The following is an 18,239-nucleotide window of genomic DNA, read 5'->3' on the forward strand; positions in this document are numbered from 1 at the left end:
AATGTTAAAAGAGTCGGCTTTTTGAATCGAATCGTTCGTAACGACACATCACCAGAGAGAGCTCCCGGTTTCTTCTTCCGGACACGTTATTGTTGCATCAGCATCCAAACATCCAGCTCTGCGGCCATGTCGACCTCAGGAGAGACAGGTACAGTTAATAATGATTGTTTTTCACCTTATAGACATGTTAGTTAAACACATATGAAAAGACAATGATTTAATGCGACCTGTCATAGCCGTTAATCTACTGTTAGCTTCGTTAGCTGAAGGTAACCTGCTGAGTGACTGACCAGCCGAACCCCCTTTAAAAATCTGTCTATTTAAATTCACAGTTAAAGGAGCGAAATGTTTCCACAAAGACACGCAGGTCAACAAATAAGACTCAAAAGCTTCGCCGAATTTATAGGACACACTCTTTAATTCGGCTCACATATTCCACATAGTAGTATTTTATTTAGAAAACCTAAATGTCAGGTGTTATAATTGGGTCAAAATGTTGAATGGAGTTTGGTTTGGCGACCCTGGACTGATGGACATTAGTTATAACTGAGCATTTAACTGCAGTTTATGCTCCTCATGTAATATTATGAGAATATAAAATATAACAGGACATAACATGCTGCTGATATAACCACAAAACTGTAATCTATGGCCTAAAATAAAGACAATATATTTATGCTGAACTGTTGTGCAGCTCAGCATCTTTAATAATGGCTGTATTCACATCTGGCCAGATGTTATTTTACATCCTGGTTGACTGCAGATATTTACAGGTAACTAGATAACTAACAGTATGGTTGTTATTATTATTAATAATAACCATACTGTTAGTTTATGTTAAATTATCCAAATTACATTTGTAATATGTGCTTGTTTTTATTTTCACTTTTGCTCTTGCATCATCTAGTTTGATCTGTTATGTTGTCTTGCCTATATATATATATATATATATATATATATATATATATATATATATATTATTTAAGGTTCAAGTACAATAGGTTAAGACTATAATAATAATAACAATAATAATGTTAGTTTATGTTAAATTATCTGTTATATTTTAAATATGTTTGTTTTTTAGTTTCAGTTTTGCTCAGTTGCATCGGGAAAATATAAAATGCAACAGGACTTAACATGCTGACATAACCACAAAACTGTAATCTATGGCCTAAAATAAAGACAATATATTAATTCTGAACTGTTGTGCAGCTCAGCATCTTTAATAATGACTGTATTCACATCTGGCCAGATGTTATTTTACATCCTGGTTGACTGCAGATATTTACAGGAAATAATAATAATAATAATAATAATAATAACAACAACAATACTGTTAGTTTATGTTAAATTATCCAAATGAAATGTTTAATATGTGTTTGTTTTTACTTTCACTTTTGCTCTTGCATCATCTAGTTTGATCTTTTATATACCATAGGTCCTGAGACTGTGTTGGAATCATTTGTATTATTATTAGTAGTAGTAGTAGTAGTAGTTTTACTGTATTATTATTTTTAGTAGTAGTATTAATATTATCGTTGCAACATCTTTACTGTAAGAAAACAACACCACTTCTCCTTTTACTCAGTCATGAGAGCAGTATTACATCTGTACACATCAGCATACGAAACATCATTTGAAAATCTTCTTCTCCTCTTAAGTTATAACACGACACTGAGAGGAGAAGAATCTGAAGGATTATACTCAGTCAAAAGCAAAATATGTGTCTGTCTGCTCTTTTGGGACACTTGAGAGTTTGTGTCGTATGATCTGTAGGATTTCAGTTTAGTTTTCATTTTTTGTTTCAGAATTTGAGTTTATGTTGAATTATATAAGTTTTTAATGTGTTTTTTTTGTTTCAGTTTTGCTCAGTTGCATCATCTAGTTTGATCTGTTTAGTTTCTGTTTGACAATTTCACTGTTTCACTCATGTATGTATACATTTTATTTAAGTACCAAATGTCCTGAAACTCTCTTGAAATCACTTGTATTATTATTAGTAGTAGTAGTAGTGTTTTTCTGAGTCATAATAATAACAATAAGACAGCCTATGAAAACAAACTCAGTTCAGCTTTTTCTAAGCTCCCTATGACACTGATCACCTCTACAAGACTTTGTAATTGATTAAGGACTGCATTGAAGTCTGTTAGCCTCAATAACACAGATTCTTTATTGCCCCCTTAAAAACAAAACCTGTTGCCCTTGAGGCCCAGTGGTCTACGTTAAAATCTGCCCAAGAACTACATTCATTTCTATTTTATGTTTAGGAGACATTTTTCATTCAAGGTCATCCAGAGAAAGTTGTGTTGTCTCATTTTTCCATCTACTTTTCTACTTCAAGCTGTCACTTTGTGGTTAATCTGCAGCTCTTTGTGTTTGTTTCTTTCTGACTTTCAGTCTTAGTATATACTGTAGTGTTGTGGTCATGCGTGGATGGAGAAAATAAATTGAAAGCTTTTTGGGTTTCACACTTCGTCTGTTTGGAAAAACATCCAGTCCATTTCAGTTTCACTCTCAGTCATTTCTGAGAATAGTGTTTTGCACAGACAGAAAATACTTTGTTTTTCTGTAGGATAAAGAATTGTCTTCAGGGGGGCAAAACTGATTTATTGATCAAGGTTAATTGGCATTTTGGAACTTCATATATTAGTTTACTTATTTATCATGATATTGTTTTAATTAGTTTATATGTGTTTGTCATTCTCATCACATTTAGAGTCATTTTCCCTCTGTTTCATGTCCCGTTTCTAGCCCTGCATTGAGTACTGTGCGACCAGCACCAGTTGTAACTCAACATCTGTACTGTAATAAAACAACGCTACTCCTTATACTCAGTCATGAGTGCAGTATTACATCTGTCCACGCTGGCATACGAAGCATCATTTGAAAATCTCCTCTTCTCTGAAGTTATAACACGATACCGAGAGGAGAAAAGTCTGAAGGATTACATTCAGTCTGCTCTTTTGGGACACTGGGAGTTTGTGTCATATATTCTGTAGGATTTCAGTTTAATTTTCTTTGTTACATGATTTGAGTTGGAAGTGTGCTGCCTGACCTGCTGCTAAACACCGCAGGTCTTGGCTGTGAGTTCCTGGTAAACTGGTGGTGCTGTTGTTGGTGTTTTCTCCGGCTGTTGCAGCCCTAGTCGGTAATTCTTTGCGAACATTTGCCCTCTTGTTTCTGCAGCCTTTGAGTATGGCTTCTTGCTACAGATAAATGAGGAGGCCGCGCTGGCAGCGGCCCTGAATGACTACCTCACCTCACGCAGCTACCTGGCTGGGTTCAGCCCCTCCCAGGCCGACCAGAAAGCCTTTAAGCGCCTCCACAGGCCCCCAGATCCACAACGCGTCCACGCTCTGCGCTGGTACAGACACATAGCAGCCCTGCAGCAGGACCTCAACCCTGAGAGCAGCAGTGAGTAGACAGCTGAAGGCATGAACAGGCTTAGACATGGTGGCGGTCCCTTGTGTACCAGCCGGGATGTTGAGGCTTTCTGAGGTCCTCAAAGCAGGAAACATTGTTGTTGATTCAACTAAAAGCAGCTTTGATTGATCTTCCCCTCTGCAAACACTGACATGCATGAACACAGAATTATTTTGCATTTGAATGAATTCAGTTTCAGCTTTCACTCCTCTTGTCATGGCAGCATACAGTATGTAGCTGAGCACAGGAGAGAGTCAGTTTATCATTGATCAAACAAAACGTCAGCAGCTGGGACGAACCCACAGACACCTACCCAAAGAAGACCCGGTGTTGACTCTGCACTCGCAGAAGTGTGACATTTACAGGAAATTCAATATCATTTCTCTCACTGCATGTGTTCACAAACATTTTATATATATTGTGTGCTGTCCCCGCTTGGTGTCTGTTTGGCTTTCGCGGCTCGCTTTCCTCCTGGCGTTAACGTGTATATTCAGTAACTGAACATGTGTAGCTGCTTTCCTCTGAGAATGAGATGATTCACTTCACTTTTGTGGCATCTGACTAAAGGACTAAACAAATGAGCAGTCTATTTTCCTGATATAAGATATAAACACTGAACAAAAATATAAATGTAAAACTTTTGTTTTTGCATCCATTTATTTGCCAGTTGGAATTAAAGATCTTTAATTAGACTTTTTCTATGCACACAAAAGACTTATTTCTCTCAAATTTTATTTCACAAATTTGTTTAAATCCGTGTTAGTGAGCACTTCTCCTTCCTTTGCCAAGATAATCCCTCCACCTGACAGGTGTAGCGTATCAAAATGCTGACTAAACAGCATCATTATTACACAGGTGTGCCTCAGACTGCTCACAATAAAAGGACACTCTATAAATGTGCAGTTTTATCACACAACACAATGCCACAGATGTTGCAGGTTTGCAGTGTGCTGTTGGCATGCTGAATGTCTAGCAGGCAGTACATCCCACCGGCCTCACAACCACAGACCTCGTGGTTTAACCACGCCAGCCGAGGACCTCCACATCCGGCTTCTTTACCCGCAAGATTGTCTGACACCAGCCACCTGGGCAGCTGATGCAACAGTTAGTTCAGTTACACTACCAAAACATTTCTGCACAAACGGTCTCAAGGACGCTCATCTCAGTGGCAGCTCTGGTTAGGACATCACGATATTTATTTCACCAAATATCTCTCGATTTTGCGACGATATTGTAGGGTTGACTATTGGCGCTTTGGGAAAATATTTAAACAATGAGATTTTTGATAAATAATCATCAGTAATGTGGATATATAATGACTAAGTGGGAAAAGCTAGAACAGTCTGGTTAGTTCAGAAAATAACATCACTTTACTGCAATGCAGCCTTTAAAACACTTCCTCTATCCAGTCTCATATCATGATATCGATATAATATCAATATATATTGCCCAGCCCTAGATCTGGTGGACATTCCTGCAGTCAGCATCTGTTGCATTGTGTTGTGTGATAAAACTGCACATTTATAGAGTCCTTTTACTGTGACCAGTCCGAGGCACACCTGTGTAATAATGATGCTGTTTAATCAGCATCTTGATACGCCACACCTGTCAGGTGGAGGGATTATCTTGGCAAAGGAGAAGTGCTCACTAACACGGATTTAAACAAATTTGTGACCTAAAATTTAAGAGAAATAAGCCTTTTATGTGCATAGAAAAAGTCTTAGATCTTTAACTTCAACTCGTAAAAAATGGGAGTGAAAACAAAAGTGTTGTTTATATTTATGTTCATTGTGTTCTGATCATTTCTCACACTTGGAGCTATTGTTTTACTCATTATTGGAGTTTAGCAAATAAGCATAATGATAAAATTTGTACTTGTTGGGGCACTCTTCCAGTTTAAATTAGCAGACCTGAAGATGGTTCATTGTTTTCCTGTTCAGTGATGTGTTTACTTTGGAGAAGAAGACATTTGAGCTTCGTTCATTTATCAGGAAATCTTTAATGCTTTACAGTTTTCTCCACGATAATGACGATTTCCTTCAAGGTTTTACATTCAGAATGACTCATACTTAAAAAATATAATAATAATAACAGCAATGTCTTTTGATGCATTACTCTGAGTACAAAATGTTTTTGTTATTTTGTGATTTAAAAGTTAGATGCAGTCTGGGTTATAAAGCAAATATAACTTTAATTTACTAGTTGTGCTCTGTCTTAAATTAGATTTCTATTTTTAAGAATTCAGTTTAAGGAAAATAACTTCTGGGTGACTTTTTCCTTTTGTTGCACGTCGTTGTGGATACTTTTGGTCACAGTAGAGCTGAAATAATAAGTCTATTAATTGATAATAGCAGAAAATGATCCACAACAGTTTCAGTTTATTGTTTAGGATATTTTCGAAGCAAACATTCACTGGTTCCAGCCTCTCAAATGTGAATATTTGCAGCTTTTCTTTATTTTTTTATGATAGTAAATTTAATATCACTGAGTTTGGGACTGTTAGTCGCATAAAACAAGCGACTTTGAATACGTCAACTTGCATTCTTAGAAGTTGCAGTGGGCCTTTATCACTATTTTTTGATATTTTACAGACCAAATGAGTAATTGATAATGAAAATAATAATTGGTTGCAGCCTTAAATCACAATAACGGTTTGTTACTGATACAAGAGGGAAAAAATTCAGACCCACATTAACTTTCTTTTGTTCTGTGTTCTCTATTTGTTGCACGAGGCAACTAATCTCTATTGACAACATGTATTCAATTTTAAGCCCCGTGTGTAGAATTAACATCATTCAAAACATAGTTAACGTTTTTGTCTGTTGACAAATGAGACAATCCCAGTGACAATAGGTACAGTTAAATCCTACTGAACACATAGTGGCTTTAAATTGTTTGTGTAAAGCATGAAGGACGGCTGAACACATTTTAAAACTGGCAATTCATGTATAAAATATTTATGTTAAAATGTTCTTTTTTTATTTCAGTGAAAGGAAAGCGGGTTCAGCCCACTTGGTCTCCTCCAGCAGGAACAGATGTTCCCCAACTTCGACTCTACAACAGCCTGACGAGAGCAAAGGTAGAGAGGAGACAAATATTAAATCCTTCAGTCATTGTGTTCTTTGTGGTTCATAAATGATCTCAGAAAGAGTAAACTTCCTAACAAAGACGGAGCACAGAGAAGCACCTGGGATTATAAATTAGGATGCACATTGTTTTTCCCCATTTCATTTGTTATTGACAGTACTATTGAACATGCTGCGTTCTTCTAAGTTTTTCTTTTAAGTTTTAACATTCCTATACATTTTATTTGAGCAATAATTTATCATTTACTTCAACATCAGTCGGAAAGTAAAACTTCAGGATCTTTATCTGTCCCCTGCTCGGCACGGGCATTTCAGATCTTCTGATGTTTGTGATAGGGATTTACAAAGTGAAACTATCTATCAGTTATGCTGGTTATTTGTAAAAAAGGGTAGAGGAAGGTTATCAGTTTGTTCTTCTGTTAAAAGATCCTTTATAAGGTCATACTGAAGAGCCGATGCAGTGACCGCTTCTATGACAGGAAATGAATTTGCAACATGCAAAAACGCCGTTTGTGGCCTTGTAGCTGTGTTCTGCATTGATGCTTTGGAAAGTCTTGCAAAACTGTACGTTGTTTTATTAATCAGAAATAATTGAAATACAATTACATATGTAATCGTCGTTGTAAAAGGAAATTTCAATGAAATGAAAGTAGAGCTGCAACAAAAAAACTGAAACTGAAAATGTATTGTTTTGTTTTTTTATGTGGAACAATCCTCCCATCTCACGTCAGGAGACTTAAAACTGTCAAACTATCACAGGCTGTAAATCGTCTGATTGTAACTTAACGCTGTATTTTTCTTTTTTATCACAGTTACATCAGATACACTTTATTCTTTTTTTAATTGTTGTTTGATTTATTCTCTGATCTTCCTGTTTTAGGAGCCGTTTGTTCCCCAGAAAGGGAACCAGGTAACGTGGTACTGCTGCGGACCGACGGTGTACGATGCCTCACACATGGGACACGCCAGGTAAACACGTCACAGTAAAAACTATTCAAGATGTCAGTTTCATCCTTCATCCTTTACTTCATGTTTGTTCTGGTGTAATCTGGTTCATTTTCTAATCGGTCTCTTTGTACAGATCCTACATATCCTTCGATATTCTGCGAAGGATACTGAAGGACTACTTCAAGTACGACGTCCTCTACTGCATGAACATCACAGACATCGACGACAAAGTGAGTGGGACTTATAGCATAGGGAAGGTTTATTCTTCACCGGTTTGCACTCTATTTTTATTTTTAATTAAATGAATAAATTGACTTGACATATATTTTTTTAGATCTGTCCTTAATATATACAAATCTATCTCTGATAATCATTTATGTTTTCCAGAAAGCTGAAGAAGGAACTTTGATTTATTTTGGTATACTATCATTTATGTTTCTTTGCCTATTTGCAGTTTTATCTTCTAAGATAAAATTAATAATCAATAGTCTTTCATCTTGAAATGAAAAATATTTTGTGCCAATAGTACAACAGTATTTAATACAAGACGACAAACAAACACTTCTTAATTCACCAAATGTTTGTGGACACACAAAGTACCTCATACGACCCCACTTCAGAACACCTGAACTGTCCCTTTAAGCGCCTGAGTCATTATGTTTACCGTTATTCTGGCTTTCTGTTGGTGTTTCTTCCTCTCAGATCATTAAAAGGGCCCGGCAGAACCACCTCCTGGACCAGTACAAGGAGAAGCAGCCACCAGCTGCTCAGATACTGCAGGATGTGCTGAGCGCCAGAGGGGTGAGACCAGACTCTCAATCAGCCTTCGATATAAGAAGAAGAGCTTCTGTGATTCATTATAAATAAAATGTTTATTGAACTATTAACTACACAAATAAACTACTAAACAGAAAAATAAATGAATGAATTACAATGATTGTATAATTTACAGATTCTACTTTAAAACGTCAGATAACCTGAAGCTTTCTGTCTTTTCACTTTAACCCTCATCATCATGTGTGTGTGTTAATGTTCAGCCCTTTCAGGCCCACTTGGCTACGACGACGGACCCAGATAAGAAGCAGATGTTGGAGCGTCTGGACGCTGCTGTTACCGCCGCTCTGAAGCCCCTGCAGGCAGTGATGGAGGGCAAAGCAGCCCACGAGGTCGCACAACCTCTGGCACAGGTAAGACTTCAGTCACTTACTGTAGAGCCACATGTGAATAGTAATTCACCATCTCTTTGTGATTCATCTTTTCACTTTTGCGACATAGATTAAAGGACTAGATTGAAGTTTTGGGGAATACAGATAGAAAAATCTTGTGTCTGTACGCTAAATATGAAACTATCATCAGCAGCCAGCTAACGAAGACTGGAAACATTATCTTGTTAACTTAGTCCGTACAAAAAAAAACTACTACAACCAGTTGCCAGGAAATCTTCTCACCTGTCTTTCAGTGAGATATTGAACAAGTTTTATTTCCTTAAATGTCGAACTGTTCCTTTAAGAGACGGTTGTGGTCTAGAAGTATTTATGGCGATTGCAAAAAGAGTCCATCACGTGTACATATCTTAAAATATATAAAGTAAATAGTCATATATTAAGTGTATTAATTTATCTTGCTACTCAATATTGTTCATTCAGCTATTTAATTCATGCTGTTTACAACACCGGAGAGCTCTCACTGAGAAAGTGAAATATTAATATTCACAGTTTATTTGGAATAAACAGAAGAAGTGCTCAGCGGCATGAACAGTGTTGATCGCTTTTTAATTTAGTCTCGTTTGAGCTGGAACTGATTTATATTTCCTCTGTCACGGCATGAAAGCAATGCAATGAAAACATAACAATACGATGTGTACTGATAGATAAATTGAGTATATTAAAAAAATATTCAAATAATATGATATTAAGTAGCAAGAGAAATTAATTTACTTCATATATGACTTACTATCACATTTAATTCATGATGACTAATTATTACTTGACGTATATACATAAAAATATATATATATATTTTTTTACTCTTCTTTCTTGTTCGCTGTATTTTTTTTAGTAGTAGCAGTAATAAACCGTTTTAGTAAATTGTAGTATTTTATTACTGATTTTTGTGTGCTTTTTGTTGTCATTTATTGATTGTTTCTTTTTCTCCTTTAGTAGAGGGGAGATCTGTAAGCCCATGGCCTCTTGACCTCTCCTGTCACATTTCTTATTTTTTTTTCATTATTTGGATATTATGGAGTCGTATGTGTGTGCAAATAAAATAAAAAAATAAAGTACAAAGTACAAACCAATCCTTCCCAGGTGCTGCTGGAGAGCTCCAAGGACTTGCTGTCTGAGTGGTTGGACCATCAGTTTGGAAGTCAAGTCACAGAGAATTCAATCTTCTCCATTCTGCCTAATTACTGGGAAGGAGAGTACCACAAAGACATGGAGGCCCTGAACGTGAGTAGAAGCACAAAGAACCGTTTTCTATTTTCAGACAAAATTACACAATAAAAGCATCACAAGAGGGAGAAATTAAATTATTTGGTGACCAAACAAAAGCAAGACACGAAAGGCGTTACCGCGGTTTTACACTCGGCGGCTGACATTACCGCAGTCTTGAAAGGGGAGGATTGAGCGGAGGGGTACTCAGCTGGTTGTAATCTGCAATCACACCACTAGATGCTGCCAAATCCTACACACTGTACCTTTAAATACACACAAGTATGTGGACAACCCTGTCTTTGGTTTGGGCTCAGCTCATCTGGTCCTCTTCAAAGGAATCTTAATGCATCATATTTTAGACTGTAGTTCTTTTAACTTTGTGTCAACAGTTTTGGATACTTATGGCCTTAATAGTGTATATTGTTGTTATTGTGCATTAATTGTCTTCATCATCACCAGGTTCTTCCTCCGGACGTCCTCACTCGAGTCAGTGAATACGTCCCTGAGATTGTGGAGTTTGTGAAGACGGTTGTCTCAAACGGTTACGGGTGAGGAAACAGTTCATATTACAATTATTCATATTACATCGTCAGTTATTAACAGTGTAGTTTTAATAATGTAGTTTTATGATTGTTTACAGGTATGAATCAAACGGTTCTGTGTACTTTAACACCTCCAAGTTTGACACCAATCCGAAGCACTCGTACGCCAAACTGGTGCCGGAGGCGGTCGGAGATCAGAAAGCTCTACAAGAGGGAGAAGGTAGATATTAACACATTTCAACTTCCACAACTGTTTGTTTTTTTCACTCTGTGATTTATAGCAGCTTTCAAATTATTCTGATGGCATAAGTTTGTATGGAGGACGGAACCTGCCAAAATCAAAAATAAATGAATAAATACATAAAGGACTCGATAAATAAATGAATGAATATGTTATTAAATGTAGCAAAAATAATATTAAAACAAAATGTAGCCATTAATTGATTGATAAAATGTGACATAAATTGATATTTCTGTTTTAATTTTAATTTGCTAGACACCGTTTAGCTAACCCCATGATGACAGACATTGAGTGGCAGCCCCCTCATTTGCATAATGAGGCAGAAATGCATAAAGAAAAGAAAACAGAAATAAATAAGTTGGGGGAAATAAATAAGGGGTGAAAAAGGAAAAGGAAAATCGTGCAGAAATATAAATACATTAATAAATACACACATTTAAAAATAAATATAAAATAAATACAAAACAAATGCAAAAATACATAAATAAATAATAAATGCAAAAATAAATACATTTAAAATTTAATAAAAAATAAATACATAGATAAATAATACATGCAAAAATAAATAAATAAATACAAAATCAATACAAAATAAATAAAAGGTAAAATATAAAACACAAAACATTTATTTTTAATATTATTTTTGCTACATTTAATGACAGATTTATTTATTTATAGAGTCATTTTTGGCAGGTTCCGTCCTCCACAAATTTGTGTTTTTAGAAAAATTAAATCCGTGGTGCCCTCTTAGATTCCACCACTAAGAGTCGCCAAAGTCTGAAATATTCAAATATTACGCATTAACATGAATGCTGAAGATGGATGTCTCTTTGTGACTGTATTAATATTTTTATAAGTCAGTTACTATGGTCATGTTGTTCTTTTCTGCATCTTGTGTGGCCCTGCAGGAGACCTGAGCATCTCTGCTGACCGATTAAGTGAGAAAAAGTCCCCCAACGACTTTGCCTTGTGGAAAGCCTCCAAGCCCGGAGAGCCGTCCTGGGACTCTCCGTGGGGGAAGGTGAGAGTTGTGTTGTTGTTAAACTGATATATATCTTCCACAGTGGGGTGATAGATGGAGGTTTGCTCCAGGAAGTAGAAAATGAGGAACCTTTGATGCAACATTGATTATTGTTGTTCTCTTGAATATTTGATTATTGTAACAGGGAAGGCCAGGTTGGCATATTGAATGCTCGGCCATGGCTGGCTCCATCCTGGGAGAGTCCATGGACATCCACGGTGGGGGGTTTGATCTTCGATTCCCCCATCACGACAACGAGTTGGCTCAGTCTGAGGTACAAAAGCAAAGTTGGTTATTGACAATAAATGCTTCTATTTGTCTTTTGAGTACTTTAACTCACCCAAAGTTTGAAACATGAATGCAGCAAGTCATAAAAGAAACGTATTTAAAGATGATTAACTGTGATGTATTTAAAGTCAAAGACAACGTAAAAGAGTTTGACCACCACTCGTTGTTTTCCTTACAGGCTTTCTTTGAGAACGATTACTGGGTCAGATACTTCCTGCACACCGGACACCTGACGATCGCAGGCTGCAAGATGTCCAAATCGCTGAAGAATTTCATCACTATTAAAGACGCTTTGGCGAAGAACACAGGTGAGTCGAGCTCATTCAGTCTAAAGTTACACTCCCTTTAAGTTCAGCAGAGAGCACACCTGTAACAGGTGTTTTGTTGCTGCGTCAGATAAATGACAGCAGTAGAAATTGTTGTTGTCTTTTCGTCCTCCTGCAGCTCGTCAGCTCCGTCTGGCTTTCTTGATGCATTCCTGGAAAGACACCCTGGACTACTCCTCCAACACTATGGAGTCAGCCGTCCAGTACGAGAAGTTCATGAATGTAAGTTGACGATATGACAAATGGGCCTTTTAGTTTAGAGGTGGAATAAATCTTGAGGATCTGTTTTTTATTAATCTACTGTTTTCTGCTCTTTTCATGTAACAGGAGTTCTTCCTGAATGTGAAAGACATACTGCGCGCTCCGTCTGATATCACCGGGCGGTATGAGAAGTGGGAGGCAGCCGAGATGGAGCTCAACAACAGGTGAGACATTTTCCCAGATGAGTAATTAACTTCAAAGTAACTTGCCTTAAAAAACACAAGCTTGAGACATCCAAAGTCCTTCAGATGCATGTGGTTTATACAAAAAGAAAACCTACTGTACCTGTCCGATCACTGTCTCAGGACTCATCTGCACACTTTGAACCAGTAAAAACGACTAAAAGCCAAATGGTTACCTGTGTTGTCCAGTTTCTACGACAGGAAGTCGGCCGTCCACGAGGCTCTGTGCGACAACGTGGACACTCGCACCGCCATGGAGGAGATGAGAGTGCTAGTCGGCCAGAGCAACACCTACATCGCCAGCAGGAAGAGCGCCAAGCTGAAGCCCAACCGCATGCTGGTGGAAAGCATCGCTGCGTATCTCACCAGCATGCTGAAGGTGAGCACATTTTCTACTGCTACTGTTTTTATCATCCAGCTGATCATTAAAGTAGAACCAATACAGCTCACTGACACGGATTTAAACCAATTTGTGACCTAAAATTTGAGAGAAATAAGTCCTTTATGTGCAAAGAAAAAGTCTTTAAAGATCTTTAATTTCAACTCATGAAAAATAGTTAAAAAATAAAATATTTTTGTTCAGTATATATTCATTTTATATTCAGACACATTGTTATTTGAATTGAGTCAATTATTTAATTTAATTGGAGTGAGTAACATAATAAATTGATATTGTAATCGAGGTGAAATATGTTTAATTTAATGTATCTAGTGGGTCGTGTGTTGGTGCTACTGGTGTTTTATCTCTGGTGGATTTTATTTTACCCATTTGTTTAATGGTTATTTTAGGGGTGTGGATATTAGTTATCTACTTTGTTTAATATTTTATTTGCTTTATGAGTGAGTGGCTTTACTATTTTTTGTCTTTTTCTGTCTTTAATTGAGCTCACTAAGACAAATCAACCGTGTTGATATGGCAATAAAGTATTGAGTCTTGAGTTCAGTGGTGAAGCTCGTTTAGACTGAGCCTTAAATTAATGACTTATTTCATCGTGTTTCCTGACTTTAAAAAATCTGATTTCTTGTGTTACGTGAGCAGTGAAAGCGTTGAACATTGAACCGACTGAAATGAAGCTCTTTGTCTTTTAGATATTTGGCGCCATTGAAGGATCGGAGCCCGTCGGGTTCCCAGTGGGAGGACAAAGTCAGAGCATCGATGTAAGTAAAGAGACACTTTTCTTTGTTTTTATTGTTGTGGAGAATGTGATTATTATTTCATGATAATAAACTGCTTATTAATAATTTTCTAAAGAATCAATCTTAAGCTCCTTTTACATCCTGCATTTGCTTCACCCAGTTTTTTAGTCTTTCCTTCTACTGAATGACTAAATGTCTATCGTTTCAATTTTAAATTATGTTTTATCAAATCAAATCCCCCCCCCCAAAAAAACTCCAAATACTTAACGCACATATTTTCATTTTCATGCTGCGTATATTTAAAACGACATACAGTAAAATATTGTCTCTGCTGTGTTTGCAGCTGGAGAGCACCGTGATGCCGTACCTCACGGTGTTGTCAGACTTCAGAGAGGGAGTCCGCAAAATTGCCCGAGAGCAGAAAGGTAAGAACTTGTATTTTATATTTGAGAGTCCAAAAAGATGCTAATAGTTCTGTTCTCCTTTTCACCTCTGCTTGTAATATCATGTTAGTGTTAGATCATAATATCGTAAAAAATTTTACTTTCTTCTTCAGGGCCTATTTAAAGTCTTTTTTTTTTCTCTCTCATTTAGTGACGGCGTTGCTGCAGCTGTGTGATGTCGTCCGTGACGATACGTTACCGGAGCTAGGAGTCCGACTGGAAGATCATGAAGGTAAAAGAGCTGACAACCTCAATATTCTGTCCTCTAAAACAAAAACAAACAAGAATATTATCTTTTAGTTTTCATGCACATCACTTCAGGATTTGTGAGAGTTGGTTATTTTGTTAAAATAAGCGACTGGCATCCAAGACGTGATTCAAAAGATTAAAGAACAAGGATGGACACAGTAATACTGTGAATCAAAGTGCTTCTGGTCCCACAGTGAGAATGCCTCTTGATGAAACAGTGACTGTGTTTACAGGCCTGCCCACGGTGGTGAAACTGGTGGACAAGGAGACTCTACTGAAGGAGCGAGAGGAGAAGAAGCAGGTGAGGGAGGAGTGGAAATGTACCCACATTCATTTTATTTTTTCCTTTATTTAACCAGGTTAGTCCCATTCAGATAAAAAATCTCTTTTACAAGGGAGACCTGGCCGAGACAGCAGCAACACAGTTCTAGTAAAAGTATAGTAAAATCAGACAACACATAAATTAACAACATTAAAACTTGCTCATACAAAACATTCACACACAGACGACCTGGACTGCAGCGATTTCACCAGAGCTTTAAACTCATTCAAGGCAAGTTGAAGACCAGATTGTACATTATTCTAAGCATCAGGTGCCAAAAACCTAAAAGCTTTTTTTTCCCAATTCAGTTCGTACTTTGGGAACAACAAATTGCAAAATGTCCATAGAACTCAGATTATGACTTCCAGTTTTCCTTTTTAAAAGTGAAGACAAGTAAGAAGGAATTATACCCAGAATGCTTTAGTAGATAAACACATACCAACGACACGTAAGGATGACCAATTCACTTCAGAGTAGAGTACACAATGGTGAGTAAAAGAAGGACAGTTTGTCATGAATCTCAGTGACCCGTGATAAACGCTATCCAGCATGAAGACAATGAGCAGAAGCATTCATAAACAACACATCTCCATAGTCAATAACAGGTCAGAAGGTCGATTCCACCTGTTTCTGTTTCACACAAAAAGAAAAGCAAGACTTGTTTCTGTAGTAAAATCCTAATAAGATCTTTTCTGTCTCAGATGGAAGAAGAGAAGAAACAGAAGAAGGAAGAAGCTGCCAGGAAGAAACAAGAGCAAGAGGTCACTGAGATGGTTCCACATGGAGACGTTTAGTTTCTCTGATAACGAATGAAATGTTCACTCACTCGTTGTGTCTTTTATTCTTTCAGATGGCTAAACTGGCGAAGATGAAGGTCCCTCCATGTGAGATGTTTCGCACTGAAACCGACAAGTATTCCAAATTCGATGAAACGGTAAATACAAAAGAAATATTTAATGCTTGACTACGTTGCTTTTCCCAGGTGGAGATTGAGGAGAATTTACACATTCACACTTATATCATGATCTGATATCAACGTGATAGGACAGCGGGGTCTATTTGCGGTTAAGACTTGTTTCTCTGTTGCTGTCTGCAGGGTTTCCCCACTCATGATGCTGAAGGAAAGGAGCTGAGCAAAGGTCAAGCCAAGAAGCTGCGAAAGCTCTACGAGGCCCAGGAGAAACTGCACAACGAGTATCTTCAGATGAACCAAAATGGCAACTGATTGTGTTTACAAACTGTCCGAACCCTCCGCTCTACAGAATAAATGTTCAGGCCAGAGATGCTGGCTCATCGTTTGTTTCCTCTTTATCTGATATCGGATCAGAAAACAACACGGTAGAATCAGCAAAGTCCATTCATAATGTCTCAAGATGACGGGGGGGAAAGAACCAGGAGAGTGTTAACTCAATATCCCTCTGCTACTCTGTCTCCACATGTTTTATATATTAGTGATGTTTTCATTGAAACTCTGTAACACTGCCAGTCGGTTAAAGGATTAAAGACATGTAGGGAATTAGGACACACCTACAGTATGTACAGATGGGTAACGCATTAAAGCCTCTGAACACACACCACAGGTGTTTCCAGTTATTCTCTCTGATTCGTCCTCTGCTCAGGTGGAAGGTGGCTGGAGGTTTGATTTTCATCCACCAATAAGAATGATAAAGGTGTGATGATGTCACTCATTTAGTCTGAACACGCCAACAGTCCTGAGCAGAGTCTGATCACATTAACTGAAAACACCTGCGTGAGTGTTCAGAGGATTTATCTTAAAAAACCTCCTTCAGTGCTTCGTGTCATAGATTCTCCAAGTCTCTGAACTAGAGCTGCAACGATTAATCAATTAGTTGTTAACTATTAAATGAATCGCCAACTATTTTGACAATTGATTAATCTGTTTGAGTCATTTTTAAGAAGGAAAAAGTCTAAATTCTCTGATTGCAGCTTCTTCAATGTGAATATGTTCTGGTTTCTTTACTCCTCTGTGACAGTAAACTGAATATCTTTTGAGTTGTGGACAAAACAAGACATTTGAAGACGTCATCTTGGGCTTTGGGAAACACTTTTCTGACATTTTAAAGACCAAACAACTAATCGATTAATTGGGAAAATAATCAACAGATTATTCGACGATGAAAATAAACATTAGTTGCAGATTTTTGGCCTCATTTGGTGCTTCGATGACCTCCGATAAGTGTTGGGTTGAGATGTGGAGACTGAAGGCCTCCGCATGTGAATCACATCATTTTCATGCTCATCGAGCCCTTCAGTGAACTCTGTATGAAACATCTGCATTTGTTATGTTTCTCCATATATTTGTCACTTGTCTGTGTCTTTATTTGGAGATCGGGATTAGCTAAAGGCACTACAACTAATGATTATGTGAAAATGAAATGGTGAAAAATGCATGTTATAATTTCCCACAACTCAAGGAAGGAGATGTTTTCAAAATGCTTGTTTTTATTTGACTAACAGTCCAAAAAAAAAAAAAAAGATATTCAGTTTACCATCATATATCAGATGAGAAGCTGGAACAAGCAAATGTTTTGCACTTGTGCTTGAAAAATGACGATTAATTGATGATCCAAAATAGTTGCAGATTAATTTCTTGTGGTCCGATCAATTGACTGATTGTTGCAGCTCTAGAAGGCGCCTTTAAAAATATATCCCGTGGTTTTACTGCGATAGTTTCATCCCCTGTGGAGTTGGCATTCTTGTGGTGTTTTTATTTCCTAGGATTGTGTCTCTTTATACAACTGTTTAAATTAGCAACTGAATAAAAAGTATCATGAACTTTTTTTATATAATAAAAGAATCGCCTTCAGTGAGGTTAGTTACCTGTTGTGCTGCTAAATGCAAATCGATATCGGCTGATTATGAATTTAAAATAACACGTGTTGGTATTTAATTTGTGATATTTGATGCAATGCACAAATAAAGAGTGTGATGCATGCTGTCATCTGCAGAGTGTTCCACTATCATAAGACTCATTTAGTGGATAATAGGCTGAACGTGATGCTGATTACTTCACACTGCTATACTGTAAGAGCTGTCATACAAGTTTCTGTTCTCACTGATATTTAACAGCTACTGTATGAAAGATATTTTAGGGTAAGTCAACACTTTTTTTCCCAGTGTTTTGGGGTCATTCCTCGTTTCAGTTACATCTTCTATAAGTTTACTGATTTGTACAGTCTTGAAGGATACAGCAGCTGATGTTCTATAGATTATTTTTGTCATTGAATCCTATGAAAAGACCAAAATGAATCTTTCTGTCTTCTCCTACCATGTCACCTTTGGTTCTTACTTTACAAAAGATGGTAGTTCTTATCAAA

At 37.1% G+C, this 18,239-nt stretch overlaps 1 protein-coding gene across 2 annotated transcripts; it reads left to right on the forward strand.

The window, feature by feature from the left end:
- On the forward strand, positions 1–17,869 carry cars1 (cysteinyl-tRNA synthetase 1). 2 transcript variants are annotated; one of them, XM_074658016.1, is made up of 23 exons: positions 9–148; positions 3,187–3,414; positions 6,411–6,502; positions 7,390–7,478; positions 7,591–7,687; positions 8,160–8,258; positions 8,495–8,644; positions 9,764–9,904; positions 10,349–10,437; positions 10,530–10,651; positions 11,581–11,693; positions 11,839–11,967; positions 12,160–12,289; positions 12,426–12,529; positions 12,635–12,732; positions 12,940–13,129; positions 13,840–13,908; positions 14,231–14,312; positions 14,482–14,562; positions 14,813–14,880; positions 15,603–15,662; positions 15,752–15,835; positions 15,998–17,869. In XM_074658016.1, exons 1-23 carry the CDS (start codon positions 127–129, stop codon positions 16,124–16,126), a joined length of 2,466 nt encoding a protein of 821 aa, XP_074514117.1. In that variant the 5' UTR covers positions 9–126; the 3' UTR covers positions 16,127–17,869. The 2 variants fall into 2 exon arrangements, with proteins under 2 accessions (XP_074514127.1, XP_074514117.1); XM_074658026.1 differs by lacking the exon at positions 3,187–3,414 and having other exon boundaries at positions 1–148.
- Positions 17,870–18,239: the final 370 nt, after the last annotated feature.

The sequence above is a fragment of the Sebastes fasciatus genome, chromosome 2 (genome assembly GCF_043250625.1).
Source record: "Sebastes fasciatus isolate fSebFas1 chromosome 2, fSebFas1.pri, whole genome shotgun sequence".
NCBI classification, from domain to species: Eukaryota; Metazoa; Chordata; class Actinopteri; order Perciformes; family Sebastidae; genus Sebastes; species Sebastes fasciatus.